Source organism: Chenopodium quinoa, unplaced genomic scaffold (assembly GCF_001683475.1).
Source record: "Chenopodium quinoa cultivar QQ74 unplaced genomic scaffold, ASM168347v1, whole genome shotgun sequence".
Lineage (NCBI taxonomy): Eukaryota > Viridiplantae > Streptophyta > Magnoliopsida > Caryophyllales > Amaranthaceae > Chenopodium > Chenopodium quinoa.
In genome coordinates, this window is record NW_018745105.1 from 3,599,805 (window position 1) to 3,616,382 (window position 16,578).

Here is a 16,578-nt window from a genome sequence, read left to right on the forward strand (position 1 = left end):
ATAAAAATAACTTTTAAATAATAAAAATGAATTGTTAACTAAATTATTAAATTGTTTATTGGATAATGCTAAAAGATGTCCCAACGTCTGTGCTAAACTCTGACTTTTTAAAATTCATTACTCGTACTTTAAATAAATAAATAAATAAATAAATAAAATAATAATAATAATAATAATAATAATAATAATAATAATAATAATAATAATAATAATAATAATAATAATAATAATAATGATGAATCATCCATGTCAACAATTAACAAATGAATCGGTTTACCTTTTTTTAAAAAAATTTATGCATTAATGATAAACCACTACTAACTCAACTAGGGATTAATTCTACTAAACACCTTCTTCAATTAACAATTTCATATTAGATTTATGCAAACTATTCTTCTACATACCAAGTATTATTTCTTCACTTCATTCACTCTTAAACCGCTAATTGAATCAAGAATTAATTTGACAAAACCGCAAATAAATCTTAAACAAAAACCTCATGTGTTGGTGTATATAAAGGCCAATTCTTATCCAACTTTAGCCAAAATGAAAAAAAAAAATAAAGAATTTAATTAGCTAAAGATCGAGTTTGATGGTAAATTTCCACTTTGAGCAGAATCCTCCGACAGCTACGTCTAATGGATGAAAAATAAATTATTGAACCCAAATATATTGGGCCCATTTGGGTCACTATCATCCTTTTTGGCCCAAATTAGGGACCACGTGGCCCATTAAAATCCCCTTCATTAACTAATGATTTCCTCTAAATCATACGTAAGATAAATCATATTCATCTCAAAATCTTGTAGTCTTCATGTTAAGCTAAAAAGATTAGAAAGATGCATTTGTCTCTTTCCCTTTAATTGACAAAGTGTCTTAATTAAGCCTTTACCTTTTTCTTTGTTTATTTGATTATGATTTTTATGTTTGTAATAATTATTATTAAGTTGTTTTTGTATTATTATATGGAATGATTATGATATGCTTCACCAACTCGTGCGGGTTAAAGCTTTTTAAAAAGAAGCCAAGGCTTCAATGTCTTCTTAACTTGTGTTTGTTGCTTTTCTTTCTATATATACTTGTAGTCATCATTAAAACTTGTACACCTTCCGAGTTCTAAAATTATTCTATCCGTCTTAGTTTAATTGCTCCATATATCTCCATTATAAAATCATGTACCCGTATTCAATACAAGGATTAAAGTGGCATACATCAAAATTATTACTTCGTATATTGTGGTATTACAAGGATCATCAAAATGAATCTTGTGCAAGACACTTCACTCGACTTAGGTTCGCACTCATACTATTTAGCAGAGGCGTGGATGAAGACATGCGATGGCGGCTAACACACTAAGATCAACCATATTGTGGAGAATCCGACAACGATAGAAAATAAAAGTAAAAATTAAATTAGGACGTAGAGACTATGCCTATAAACCACATTATTAATAATAAAAACTATTGTTAAGCCACCATACTTGATAAGTTCATAGTAATACATTATCACTCAAAACTGAGTACAGCTAAATACTTCGTAAATAATATATAGTAACAAGTTTAATAATAATAATGTACTCCGTAATACTAATAATAAACTACAAATTAATATATAAAATAAAAGTTAAAAACTATCCACATTTCTGCTTTTCCACATTATTTCTTCTGAGTTCATTCACCTCATGAAACAAAAAATTAAATAAAACAAAGCAAAAATCTTTGCCACATAAACTAAATTAATTAACTAGACACAACAAAAAATTTTAATTAATTAGGAAAAAAAAAAACCTTTTTTTAGACAATAATAAGATGTCTGGTATGAAATTCCAAAATTACCCTCGCCACTCGTTACACTGCGCAGTAGGTCGTGTCTTGGCATCCCCAGCCTTCAACGGGCAAGCTGACTGTGTTGGTGGGACCATACAATTATACTGTAAACACAACACACTACTTAGAGGAATCTCAGCCGTCTGATTCATCTGAAATCCTGTCAGATAGTTATGCTGTAAATATAACGTTTGTATCGTTGCATCCATCAACCGATCCACAAAGCTCTCCGGAACCGAACCGAAGAACCGGTTATTGTTCAGAAATAGGTTCTGGACCGTTGATAGCATCGGCGAAACTTGGCCTGATAACCTGTTGTAGCTCAAATCTATGGTTGAAATTGTTACTTGTGAATCAGGCTGAACCGGGCCGAAGAACTGGTTTCTTTGTAGTTGGAGGTTGGAAATTGGGAAGGTAAATATTTGACATGGGATTAAACCGGTGAATTGGTTCATGCTTAAGTCGAGGTAATTCAACCGGTTTAGATTGGGTAATGTGTTGAAAACAGGTCCGGTTAGCTTGTTCCACCCAAGCGAGAGGTACTGAACCGAAGGCGGGAATGAGTCGGATTGAAGAGGACCGGTTAGATTGTTGTGCATCAAGTCGACTCGTGTTAGCGAGTTTGAGATGAAAGAAGGCAACGGACCGTCAAGGTGGTTATGACAGAGTATAAGGTTCGAAAGAACCGGTAGTGAACCAAGAGGTCGAGGGATCGAACCGGTAAGCTGATTGTAGCTTAAGTCAAGAGTGTGCAAACTTCTTAGCTCTCCAAAACCAGCAGGAATATCACCGTTTAGGAAATTCCTACTAACGGCGAAAAACCGAAGATTCGGCAACTCCGATATTGTACCGGGGATTCGACCCATGACCCGACCCGGAACAATAGTGAACTCCGCGAGCGAAGACAGTTTCCCGATCGCCGGGTCAATCCGGCCAGTTAGGCCCGGTGATCCAGCCCGTGGGTCGCCGAGGTTGAGCGCGATGACCTTGTCGGAATCACAGTAAACTCCGGGGAAGTTACACGGGTCGGATGTGAAGTCCCATGACTGAAAGAAATTCGACCCCGGAACATCTCGTAACGATTTCCGTATCGATTGCAACGCTAGGAAATCAAGCGGGTCTAGAATCGCCACTGATAGAAAACAACATTTTTGCAACCATATCATCAATAGGAAAACCACCGCCTTCCTCCAACAACAACCCATCATATTCAATAAAACGAACCAGACAGATTATCGAAATAATTGAAATACAATTATGAATGAATATATTATATATATGAGTGTATTTAATCTGTTAGTTATAATTTGATGATCATATATATAGAAGGAGAAGAAGAGAAAGAATGGGGTAATGGGAGACAAAAGTTCAGAGAAATTTGCTTTTCCGTGAGGAGCTTACCAAACTTCTCGTGTAGGCTTTAATGGAGAAGACAGACAAAGCCAAGTAAGTGAAAGAAAAAAAAAAAAAAAAAAAAAAAAAAAAAAAAAGATATAATTAGCTTATCAAAGAAGCAAAACAAAGAAAGGTAAGAGAGAGAATGAAATTGTAGTATTTGTTGTTCTGCAACTTTTTGTTAAGTTGGCTTACAAGAGAAGAGGAAATGACTACTTCCAACTGCTATACTTGGAACTAACATCAACATGAGCAAATTTTTATTTATTTTATTATTATTTTAATGGGGTTTGGGTTTTGTTACGGGGATTTGAGTTAGGGGACCAAACGGTTGTCCGAGCCTACATGGCAATGGTGTTATTAGGTTCGGTTGCCATGTCAGCATGGTTAGTGTGTTGTAGTAAACGAGGACCACGTGAATTGGCGGTTAGCTGATACTACTATTAGAGGAGGAAACAGCTCATCTTCTACCAAAAGCTATTGACAATATTTATCCCTTTATTTTGTTTTCCTTTTTGTTTTTAGCTTTTTTTCTCGTGAAGTCTTTTTCTAATGTTAGACCATTTTAGTACCCCTTTTGCTTTCTTTGAAGTGGATTGACACCATAGTACTATTGATTTTTCCAATTTGACAAAATATTTGGATTATTTTCTTTGGTGTTTTTGTTTTACTTGTAATTGTAACATACTTGGACTCGTCCGTTCATCAATAAATAATTGCGTCATTTGATATTTCATTTGATAAAGTATGGAGTGATTTTAGATTCAATGGTCAAAATTTTAAATGAAAAAATGGTGCATTTATTTAGTAATGAAGGAAGTATTGTATTTCCATGTATTCTAAAGAAGTGATAACATGATATAAATTAGCTTTAGTAATTCGTTTAATTAATCCTTTACACTCACTGAGATAATTTACAGTCTCAAAAATTCAACTCTTCCAATATATTCTAAGTGATTTTAATTGATAATATATTAAAAAAAAAAAAAAACTTTGTCGTCCCTTATCTCTCCTCCCGTCTGGCCTTTTCTCTTTCGAGGGGTTTTTCAAAGTTAATTTTCCATAAGTCTTCATGTTTTGTTATTAATGTCAATAAGGTCTGCTCACTTCACCTTAAAAAAATAATATTAAGTAAAAATAATTTCAATTCAGCAAAAATAAGTTTAGTAAAATTAATTTCACTTCAGTAAAAATAAGTTTAGTTCAGTAAAATTAAGTTTTTTTTAAAAGAAGAATTATAATAGAAAATCAGTAAAAAAATAATTTTAGTTCAACAAAAATAATTTTAGTTCAGTAAAATAAATGTAAGTTCTGTAAAAATAATTTAAGTTCAGCAAATATAATTTTGTTTCAATAAAAATAATTTCAACAACAAAAATAAGGTGAAGTGAACGGGGCCTAAACCTACATTCTTTTAGTGTAAGTGTCCCTATGGTAAGTTTTTTTTTCAAGTTCAGTTGTTTGAGTTTAGTATAGTACAAGTTGTTTCATGGGTAAATATTTATGTGAGATTAAGAATCAGGTTAATATTTCAATTCCAAACAGATGAATCAGACGATAATTTTATAATGACTACTGATTAGGGGATTTTGCTCCCACCAATCACCATCTGACAAGTGGACCAATCAGGTTCCGCCATGTGTCCGTCACATGAGCCAATAGGAACCTGCCACGTGTCAAGCAATGATCCGTCCACCTTGGACCAATTACGACACGACGCGTGTCCTTCCCATGACACCTGGGATAACCGGTCACCTAGGCCAAACTTCCGAGGGAAGCCCAATCAGCCCGAGGTTAACCTAAATCTAGATTGGCACGTTTTCCGAGGTTATAAATACCTCCCTTAATCCTCATTAAGGGACAGGACAGGCTGATCACGCTAAAAAAGCAGATTACCTACATTAAACACTCTCACCTAGAGAGACCCAATCACTTTAATTTCCGCATTAATTACTCCTTAAACAAGTACTAACTTGATCGTTGGAGACGGAGCTCCCACCACAAGGAGTCTCCGTTGTTTTGCAGGTACAGGCGTCCGGTTCCAGTCTCGGAATTGTAACTCTCCCGCAGGACATCAGAAAACCCCGAAACATTTGGCGCCGTCTGTGGGGAGAGTACTTCTGAGATGGCATCCACGTCTGTACCGACTCCTGAAGAGAGGCGTCCCCTAGACGACCCTCAAGTTCAGTCGGACCACGATACTGAGAATGAATTTGAAGTTGAAGCTCACACAGCTTCAGACGGGACCCTAAGGGCCCGACGTACCCGTCATACCGAAAGGAGGGAACGGGAACATCTTCAAACTGGAAGTGAGCCAGCAGGCGCACCGCCTGTTCGGCAGCAGCCGACTGATGGGTCTGTTCCCATCACAAGGAACGAACTCATGACCTTCATGAGGGACTTCAAGGGAGAAATTCAAGAGTTGATCAACAAGAAGCCGGCTGCTCTGGACAAGGAGCAGTCGGCTAAGAAACCCTCCACTTCACAGAAGAGGAAGCCAGTTCAAGGGCGAGAGGCGACTCCTCATCCTAAATCTAGGAAGCGGGAGCCGACTGCCCTTGATTTCACAAAATACCGTTTTCCTACTCCAAGAACTAGGAAACCTGTTCGTCATATTCAGGCGGACGGGTCGAGGAAAACATACACAGACGCTCGGCTACTGCTAGAGCAAAAGAAGAGTGACCGATTGTCAGAGTCGGCCTCTACTTCAAACTTCCAAGACAGTCTGCGAAATACCTCGATGAGGCATACTCAGTCGTATCATGAGAGTCAGTCAGGCGGCACCTCCCGTCAGTCCGGCTATCATAGCGACCAGGCGGTACCAAACTTACCGTTTGTACCGCAACAACAATATTTTTTACAGCCACCTCCGTTTGGTGGACATGCAGCAAAAAATGTCCAACCTATGGACTGGCAGTTACGGTTGCTTAGACTTGGTGAACAGCCGTCGGCCTTCTCCAAGGAAATTACTGAAGCCGCTCAGCCGGCCAAAGTGAAAAATGTATTAGTAGGCGCCTATGACGGCACTACTAACCCAGAAGACCATCTGATGGCATTCACCAACCTGATGTACCTTCAAGGGTTGGATGATCCCACTTGGTGCAAGTGTTTCCCAGCGACTCTCAAAGGAATCGCACAACAATGGTTCGGCAACCTGCCGACTGGTTGTGTAAATAACTTCAGGACGCTTGCTTACTTATTCACCTCCAACTTCGCCATGAACATCCCTGCGAAGAAGACGACCCTTGATTTAGGAACAATTCAGCAGGGCGAGAAGGAGGGGCTTCGTTCTTACATCAGGCGGTTTAACCTGATGAGTACAGATTCAAGGGTTACCGGATGAAGTAGCCTATACTGACTTTTTCAGAGGTCTCAAAGACGGGTCGTCCTTCAAATTTGATTTGGTCCGAAAGAGGGTGGCGACTCTTCAAGAGGCCTTGATTGAAGCGGAAGCCTATATACAGGCGACTGATCTTTGTAGTACGGTAAAACAGTCGGACGGGAAAAGGTCCGACAAAAGAGAAGGACGACAAAAACAGTCGTCAAACAAAGACGAGAAGAGAAAAGAGGTCTGGGCGGCTGATTCCTCTAAACAGCCGGCCCAGAAAAAGAAAAAAGAATTCAAACCATACTCCCCAAAGTATGCGTTTAACAAGGATAGCCAATTTATCCTAAAGGAAATCAAGGGACGAATCTCAATTGAGAAGCCGGTCCCCATGAAGGGTTCTGCAAACAACCGGAACCAAGAAAAATTATGTGATTATCATGAAGATGTTGGTCATCACACTAATGAATGCATCAGTCTCATGCGGTATCTGGACCGCCTGGCTGAGCAAGGTGATCTTGACACTTATGTCAAGAAATCTACGAGGAACACTTCCTCAAAAAAGCAGTCGACCAAAAGGAAACAACAGGCCGACAGCTCCGATACAGATGATGCAGTCGTCTACACCATTGCAGGCGGCTTCTCAGGAGGCGGCCCCACTATTAGGGGCAACAAAGACCATATTAGGCGGTTAGATGTAAATTCCGTTCACCAAGAACGGCCCTCCAAATATTCATTTCCTGAGATTGTCATCACTGAAGAAGATCTAGGAGGGGTAAGAGGGTCGCATGACGACCCTATCGTTATTGAATGTAAAGTGGCCAACCAGAGAGTTGGCCGAATCCTCATAGATACCGGAAGCTCCTCAGATCTCATCAGTAGCAAATGTCTGTCGAAACTAAAATATCAGACTGATTGCATACATCCGGCATCCCACCCTTTAGTAGGGTTTGGAGGAGGAGTCGTCCACCCAGTGGGACGAGTGGATTTACCCATCTGCCTGGGCGAAAAAGGGGAAGGACGACACATGGTAGTCCGGTTCTTGGTAGTAAAAGAACTCTCGGCCTACAACATGATTCTGGGACGACCAACCCTGAATAATTCCAAGGCTGTTATAATCCCATCTCTTATGTTGCTCAAGTTTGAGAGGGATAATGGAACAGTCGGGTCCCTAAGGGGAGATCAGAGGATGGCCCGAGAGTGCTATCTCTCGGATGTCAAGCCCACTGTTATGGCCACTGGGTCAAGTGGTGGAAAAAAAGACCTTGACAATGTCAAGGAGAGTGCGCCTGTTCAAGAAGCAGGCGGCAAGAAGAGAAAGGCATCCTAGACAGAAGCTCAACCTGGATGGATCCAATCAGGACTCTGACAAACGGTACCCTGCCGGATGATCATATTTCTTTTGAATGATGTAAATAGTCAAGGGCTACTTAATAAAAGTTTGCATGCTTAATATTCAATTTTGTACTAAGAGGGGCACGCCTACTAACAAACAGTCGGCTACTCTCCATGTTTAATTTTTATTCTTACTTAAGAGGGGCAGGCCGCCTATACATTTACAGTCGGCTACTCTCCATTAGGCATTTTACTGTCCAGAGGGGCATGCCGTCTGTACCTTTACAGTCGGCTACTCTCCATTGAGTATATTACTCTTCAGAGGGGCATGCCGTCTGTACCTTTACAGTCGGCTACTCTCCATTGAGTATTTTACTCTATCTTCAGAGGGGCATGCCGTCTGTACCTTTACAGTCGGCTACTCTCCATTGAGTATTTTACTCTATCTTCAGAGGGGCATGCCGTCTGTACCTTTACAGTCGGCTACTCTCCATTGAGTATTTTACTCTATCTTCAGAGGGGCATGCCGTCTGTACCTTTACAGTCGGCTACTCTCCATTGAGTATTTTACTCTATCTTCAGAGGGGCATGCCGTCTGTACTTTTACAGTCGGCTACTCTCCATTGAGTATTTTACTCTATCTTCAGAGGGGCATGCCGCCTGAACCTTTATAGTCGGCTACTCTACATTGAATATTTTACTCTCACCATAGGGGCATGCCGTCTGGACATATAGTCGGCTACTCTCCATAGAAGAAGGCCGACTGGTTCCAAACACACAGCCACCCCCCCTTATACTTAGCTAAAAAAGATTAGGGGCTGGCCGACCCTGTGCCTAAACAGGCGGCTACCCTCCTCTTACTTAGCACCTACGTTCACCAAGAACTAACCAAGGCCACAAGCCGAATGATCAGACCAGGCGCCAAGCCAACTGATCCAATCTTCAAAACTAATACGACCTGTCCCAACATCATAGCAGGCGTCCGGCGGCATCCCTCCGGATGAAATTCGTCGCAGAGAGCAGCTCCCTTTTGGGTGGAACATTGCTCTATAAACTAATTACACGGCACCTATACGACTGTCCCCAAGGGCAACCACGTAGCCGTTTTTGAGACAAGGATAACTCTATCACTAACCAAACCAGTGGTAGCAGTTGACATCTGAGTCAGATGACCGCCTGTATTACTTGGGATAAATGCAGGGGGTACCTCTTGAGTTAATAGCCAACAAACATTGGCGAATCAAAAGGATCAGCCGGTCTCCGCCGCCTGGTACCTTTACTACTCAAGCAGGAGTGACGGCGACTGAGTAACTCCAAAGTTAACTCATAGTCACTCTCTCAAACTTAGTATGGAGCCTAAAAGGTATGAGTCGTCCGCCTGTTTTTAGCAAACAGGGGCTCTCAACCACTACTCCTGCTAGGTTAACAACCTATGAGTTAAAAGCCAACGAACATTGGCGAATAAAGGGGAACAACCGGTACCAACCGCTTGATACCTCTACTACTCAGTTACTTGGCGACTAGGTAACAATCATGTTTACTTGGTCAAACCACTTTCCTACTTGGTTAATTTTACAAATGACAGGACCGCCTGCCTAAAGGGGATCCAGTCTTTAAAATGGTTCGAATACCGATTGGATAAATGGCTGACTGATCGTCTAGCCTGGAAACAGACAACCAGTCGTCCAGGGGCATAGGCGGCGTGACTAACTATCCGTACCTGTCTGCAACTATCGGCCATGTAAAACAGTCGGTATAGTGTACAATTGGATATCAGAATATTCAATACTTGAACAAATTTGAAGCAAAACAAAAATATTCATTAAAAAGAAGCCGGTCATTAAAGACCGACAAAATATTCAGAGCCCCGGCCCCCTGGCCGGGTAAATACAAAACAAACGGCACGCAGGCCGTGGAAAGAAGACATAAAGCTTAAGAAGGGGGCAGATCTTCAATATCAGCAGCTGCCGCCTGGTCAGCACTCTTCTTGCTGGACTCGGCTTCAGCTGCATCCTTCTTTGATGCATTACCCCCAAGCGGCACAAGCGCCACTACCGGCTGCTCCTCCTCCAACGCCTCTTCCTCAGCAGCCGCCAGGATCTCTTGATTATATCTATCAGAACACTAGCGGTACGTTTTTTCCCATGAGGCAAAGTCGGCATTGGGGAAGAGGCGGCCCCAAGTCATGCGCTGGATTTGAGCAGAGTCTTCCATCATCTCCCGGACCAGCTCTTTCTTTTCTTGCTCGGCCTTTTCCGAGAGCTCCTGAGTAAGACTCTTCTCCTGGGTCACCAGGCGTACCTTTACGCTCGCCAAGGATTTCTCCAAGGTTTCGTATGAGGACATATTTTGGCGAAGAGGTTTCAGCTCGGCCTTGAGGTTGTTGATGGTCTCCTCCAGCTCGCTATTCCTCTTCTGGGCCGCCTCTAACTGAGCCCGGATATCGGCGGTATCCTGCGCCTGATAATAAAGAATATCAATGGTCAGAACTTCATTTTGGGCAATGTGAAACATTGCCTTATCACAGTTAGAGGCGGCCATAGCTTTTGCAGCCTTTACCTCTTTGTTCTTCCGGTCAAGCGGCTTGCGAAGGCCGTTCACTCGGAGCAGGGCCTAAGTAAAAAGGGGAACAGGCGTCAGTTTCCAAACAAAAAGAAAACAGGCGTCCTGGAAATCAAATACTCAAAAATATGCTAAGTATACCTCAGCAAGGACCCCTGCAATCCCGTCTAGGTCAAGGGTGCCGACACCCCTGACCGCCTCCCTTTCAGCTGGAGGAACGGCCTTGATCATAGACTTGGCCACTTCGACCAAGTCAGGCTCCTGAGGGCCGGCTGCATCAACCATAAACAAACGAGTTAGACCTAGTAAAGAAGGGAACAAGTCTAAATTCACAAAGATAGCTTCATACTTCTAGGCGGCCCAATTGGAGTTTTAGAAGGAGTGGTCGGCTGTTTCTCAGCCGCCGCATGTTTCCTGGCAGAACCAGGAGAGCTCGCAACAGTCGTCCTCCGGGCCTTGGGGTCCGGCTGTTGGGAAGAAGAAGCTCTTGGAGCGCCCGTCTAAAAAAGAAGAAAAGAGTCAGTATATACATAAACACAACTCCAAAAAGAGGGTGAAAGGTTCGAAGCCCACCAAGGGTGCCCCCTTGTTGGGGGAGTCGGTTGAAGACTGTTGCATGATGGAGGCCCGCAACATGGCCGCCGCAATCTTGGAGGCGGTAATTTTGCTCATGGCGTCCACTGCAAAAACAAATAGCAAAGTTAATAAAAGTCATAACAAGAAATGAATGGAACAACAGAGTATTCGACAGGCCGGCTACCTCTTGAGCACCGACTGCTGAGGCCACAAGCGGCCAAAAAGTACTCGTCGTAGAGCCATTTGAAGCTCGGGACGCAGTGCAGGGGTACTTGCTCTCGTACCCCTGAAGTAGAGTTCACCTTCGACTCTACTTTGAAGAGTCCTTTATCTAGGATCTCTTTCTTAGCCTTGGGGGGAACAGGCGACATGCTGCGGCCGCCTGCAAGAAGGGGCGGATTCATGTTCCACCTGTTGAAGCGCTTGTTCAGCTCTGTGTCTGAACTCTCAATGATAAGGAAGGTGCTCCGCTAGTCCTTCCATTTGTTTGCTTTACCTCTCGTCATGAGGTAGCCCCTGTGGCTCGTCAATTGATACCAGCCGGTACCGCTTGCCTTAGGGGTCCGGCTGAGGTAGTTCATGTGGGCGAAAGCCTCGAAGCTCGGCTCCACCCCGTGCAGTTCGCACCCGGCCACATAGCCGAGTACGTTGACCCAGGAGTTCGGGGCTAACTGCCATAACCCCAACTCATACCCATCCAAGATCCGCTGAACAGCCGGATGTAGTGGGAAGCGCAGCCCAGCCTTGATGGCCGCCTCGTAGCAGCCAAAGCAGGCGCTATCATAACTGGTACCAGCCGGCCAGACGACTGTGTCTTCTGGATCCGGCACAAACACTAAAAAGCCGGGGCCCATTGTGTGGTTTGCGATAAAACTCTCCAATTTCTCTTGCATGGCCGTGATCCGGCCCCGAGGTACCGTGCAGTAGTAGGGGGTATTTTGCTCTCGGTGAGAGGCGGATGGCTCCGCCCAATCGTCCCCCTTCTCAACTGCGTGAGAAAGCCTCGCCTCTTGCAGGCGACTGTTTTTCTCTTCTGTGTCCAGAGAAGCATGGCCAGAAGAGCTAGACTCGGAATCGTCCTCTGACGAGTCCGAAGAGGACGACTCCTCCCCCCTCCCGGAGGGGCCCGCCTCCTCTCCTTTAAAAGGAGCAGGAGAGAATGTAGAATTGTCAACTATAAAATGGGAAGGGGTCACTTTGACTCCTCCCTCAGAACTGCCGGCTTTCAAGCCGCTTTGGTTCACTTCCACATCTGGCGCCTGGTCAGATGTTTCACTAATCGGCACCCTGTGGGAGGAGCCGTCTGAGTTTGAGATCTTGGCAGTCTTTTTTGTCCTGGCCATCATGCTCTGCATAGACACAGATACAGTCGGACTTTGTGAAAAGGGCAAAGATGGGTCCGAAAAAGGGCAGGCGGCACTCCTAGTCCTAGATTCACTAACCTAGGTCGTGTCGTGTGCTTCCGTGGTGCCATTTCAAAAAAGAATAAAATAAAGAGAAAATTAAGAGTAAGAGAACCGACGGTTACCTGAACGAGTGACGTTGATGGAGTTCTGAAAATCCTGTGCAGTCGGCTTGTCAGAACAGGCGGTAGGCAGAAAGGGTCCAAAATGTCAAAGTAAGTTCAGGGGTCCGAATGTTCTCTCACAAAGTTCTCAAGTGTGAAAATGACCGAAGTCAACACTACTTTATATAGGCAAAGTGAGAAGGCGAAGGGTCACTTCCAGAATTCATAATTTGGGCGGGAGAATCTCTCGGCCTTTCGCCGAGTGACACCTGTAGCAGGCCGTCGCCTGTTACAGTGCGACACCTGTCACAGGTAACACGTGACCAGTCACGTGCCACCTGTGAGGGGCAAATGATTAGGGGATTTTGCTCCCACCAATCACCATCTAACAAGTGGACCAATCAGGTTCCGCCATGTGTCCGTCACATGGGCCAATAGGAACCTGCCACGTGTCAAGCAATGATCCGTCCACCTTGGACCAATTACGACACGACGCGTGTCCTTCCCATGACACCTGGGATAACCGGTCACTTAGGCCAAACTTCCGAGGGAAGCCCAATCAGCCCGAGGTTAACCTAAACCTAGATTGGCACGTTTCCCGAGGTTATAAATACCTCCCTTAATCCTCATTAAGGGAGAGGATAGGCTGATCACGCTAAAAAAGCAGATTACCTACATTAAACACTCTCACCTAGAGAGACCCAATCACTTTAATTTCCGCATTAATTACTCCTTAAACAAGTACTAACTTGATCGTTGAAGGCGGAGCTCCCACCACAAGGAGTCTCCGTTGTTTTGCAGGTACAGGCGTCCGGTTCCAGTCTCGGAATCGTAACTCTCCCGCAGGACATCAGAAAACCCCGAAACAACTACAACAAATCGGTATACCATCTCACCAAATTAAAGAATATTGTAAATCATAACGATATGAAATAGTGAAAGTATAAAGAATATACAATTTGCAACAACGATCATAAACTTACTAATGAAAGGATTTTTTATTTGATTTAGTTTGTCATGATGAACTCTCTTTGTATTTAATTAATTACTCTACTTCTCTAGACACAAAGTTTTAAGAAGAATAGGAAAAATAATATTATTACTCCCTCCGTTTTTTTTAAGTGCCCCATTTGAGATATTGACACTAATCATTAAACATAGTTTGACCAATGTTTGTGAATTATATATAAGAAAAATATAGTCTTATAGGTATTTGTTGGATCGTTTCAATGAGTAGATTATTATTGTGGAAAAATTGGTAAAAACAATCTCAACTTTCACGAATTCGCTTTAAATAATCCAATCTTTAGATTATTTTAAAATTATCCGAACTTTGGGGTATATTCACTTTCTTTGGTCCCTAAACGGTAGCTAATAGGTTTTTGGGACGTACATGTGGCATCACGTGATTAGTAATTTTTTTCTAAAAAAAAAGTTTAAAATAAAAATATTGAAAAAAAAAATGAAAAAAAAAATTTAAAACCGCCCAACACCTCCACGGCTCCACACATAAACCACCTTCGCCACCACCATTGCGGCGCCCGAGACCCCCTCCCCCAACCCCACGTTAGCCAGATCTCCCTCCCTACGTCGGCAGCTCCCCCTACCCACTGCTAGCTCCCTTTCCCCCAAAACCACCAAACCTCCACCCGTAAAACCACCCAAAATCCCCTCTTCCCGCCACATCAAACCCCCAACTGTCCCTTCTCCACCATCGGAACCCCTGGCGCTAGGATTCTTATGATGGAGGAAGGGATGGTTGGGGATTTTACGCAACAGATGGTTGTTTTTAGGAATTTTGGGGTTTTAATTACTGTTGGTGGTATATGATGGTTTTGGGAAAGGGCATCGACTATCGGCTAGGGTGGTGTCGGCATAGGGGAGGAGGTCTGGGTGCAAGGTGGCGGTCGGGGATCTGCTGGGTTGGGCGTTGCCGAAAATGGGCGGTGGTTGGGGTTGCGTTAGTTGGCTAACTTTTTTTAAAAAAAAATTAACTAATCATGTGGTGCCACGTGTTAGTCAAACCCCCTCAAAAATTACCTCTTGAACATGTTACCGGTCATATGGGACCATTTTGAGAGAATGACCCCTAAAGTTCTTGGACCCATGTGTACATAATAGGCTCGCCTAAAGTCCGAATTATTTAATTAAGAATAATCCAAAATTCGGATTACTTAAAGCAAATACGTGAAAGTTGAGATTATTTTTATCAAAATTTTCAATTAATATTCATTTGTTATAATTTATAGTTAATGATAATTAAAAAAAAGTATTACTCAAAGTTTTTCATCGGCATACATGATATGTCACTATAGGGCACTTAAACAAAACGGAAGGAGTAACTTACTATGATTGAAGTGAGGTTGGTTGAAATATTAAAAAAAATCTTTAAAAAAAAAACAAAAGTTGGTATAACTGTATAAGTGGGGAGGAGAGACAATATGAAGTATAATAAAATATAATATGATGGAGTCACTAGTGAAGAGTAAGATCGTATTAAAAAATTTCAAAAAGGAAAATGGAGCAATTATTTAAATACGGTCGCAGGAGAAAACTAGAGAAATTAATTAAACACCAAGGCAATTTATTAGATTTAAGTCTTTTATCAATACTATGACTTTTAATATTACTAGGGAATCTTATGTGCGCGATACAGCAAGCCATCGTAGGGGAATTATAAATTCGAACCTCAAAGTTTACGTACTTCGAGTTGCTGTTGAATTATACTTGCCTTAGGTCGATCAATAAGAGATTATATCATAATTTATTTAATTGTGGAAACATGTTTTGTGTTATGATTATTTATTTTGAAAATGATCATATATATTATAACTCACCAATGTACGTATTACTATATAAAAAGGCAATTGAAGCTATTGCATCATTCTATAACTACAATAAGAGTGTCATGGAGAGGACAAAACCCTCATTGAACACCCTGGCACAAACGCTATGTGAATTAGTATATTTCCCTGCAATTAGATAGTGTTTGAACCATATAATGGAGGAGATAGCATTTATGAGCAACGAGTATTTGACTGATGATGTATGAGTACATCTTAACTCTTTCCTATAATCATAAACAATAAGATTTTCCTAGGATAAAATTCGAGACAATGACACAGTAACTAAAGCAAAATACATCTTCAAACAACCTCTTAACCAAAAGCATAAGACTATAGTACCTCATATGTAAGACATAACTGCTGCGTTCCGTAGACACTTTACACTCCACCACTACGAAGGTACCATTATTGTATTCATCCATCAACTCCACCAATTTTAAGCTGCCTCAACTCTAACCGGATATGGGCGTCATCGAATAGTATGCTTATTCACCTCTTCGTATAACATAAACAAATAGATTGCACAAACTTCACATTTCCTTTAGTATAAAAAAACAACCAGCAGGGTCATCATCCTTATAGAATTATCGCAACGGTGGGTGGTGACCAGGAAATGAAAACTGACATGTTAGCAATATTTTCCAGCAACCAGAAAAGGAGTTCGTGAGAAAAGAGGAAATTGAGAAATGAGGATTTTTGGCCTTTTTGATGGAATGATAAGAAGGAAGTTAAACAAAAGAAATAGAGAACAAAAATATGAAAGGTTAAATACTTAAATGCATAAAAATTAATTTTAATTGGTGGTAAATATGTCAATTAACTTTTTAAAGGGTATAATAGTCTTAATACTATTCATAAGAGTATTTTCCCACTTTTCATAAGGTAGGGAAAAATCTAAAAATATAAGTACAGAGTTTATCCTAAACCATGTTGCAAAGAAAAATGTTCCAAGTACAAATAAAAAGAAAGAAGCTCTGAAATAGTTTTCAACCAAACACTTTGACCAAACTAAGGGATGGTTCCTTTACTACTAAATCCGCTTATGCTCAATTGATAAACCAGACCTGGCTGGATAGATCTTTGCCCACTAATATCCTTCTAGGCTAGTAGAAGAAATTTTGGGGTCTTCCCATTTTGCCGAAATGGAAGCTGTTTTTATGGAAGATTTTGCATAATGGTCTTCCTTCGGCGGCTTTCTTAGCCGCA

At 41.9% G+C, this 16,578-nt stretch overlaps 1 protein-coding gene across 1 annotated transcript; it reads right to left on the bottom strand.

The window, feature by feature from the left end:
* Window positions 1-1,447: 1,447 nt before the first annotated feature.
* LOC110709987 (LRR receptor-like serine/threonine-protein kinase ERL1) lies at window positions 1,448-4,329 on the bottom strand. Its single transcript, XM_021888243.1, has one exon. The coding sequence runs from the start codon at window positions 3,032-3,034 to the stop codon at window positions 1,832-1,834; it is 1,203 nt and encodes a 400-aa protein (XP_021743935.1). The 5' UTR covers window positions 3,035-4,329; the 3' UTR covers window positions 1,448-1,831.
* Window positions 4,330-16,578: the final 12,249 nt, after the last annotated feature.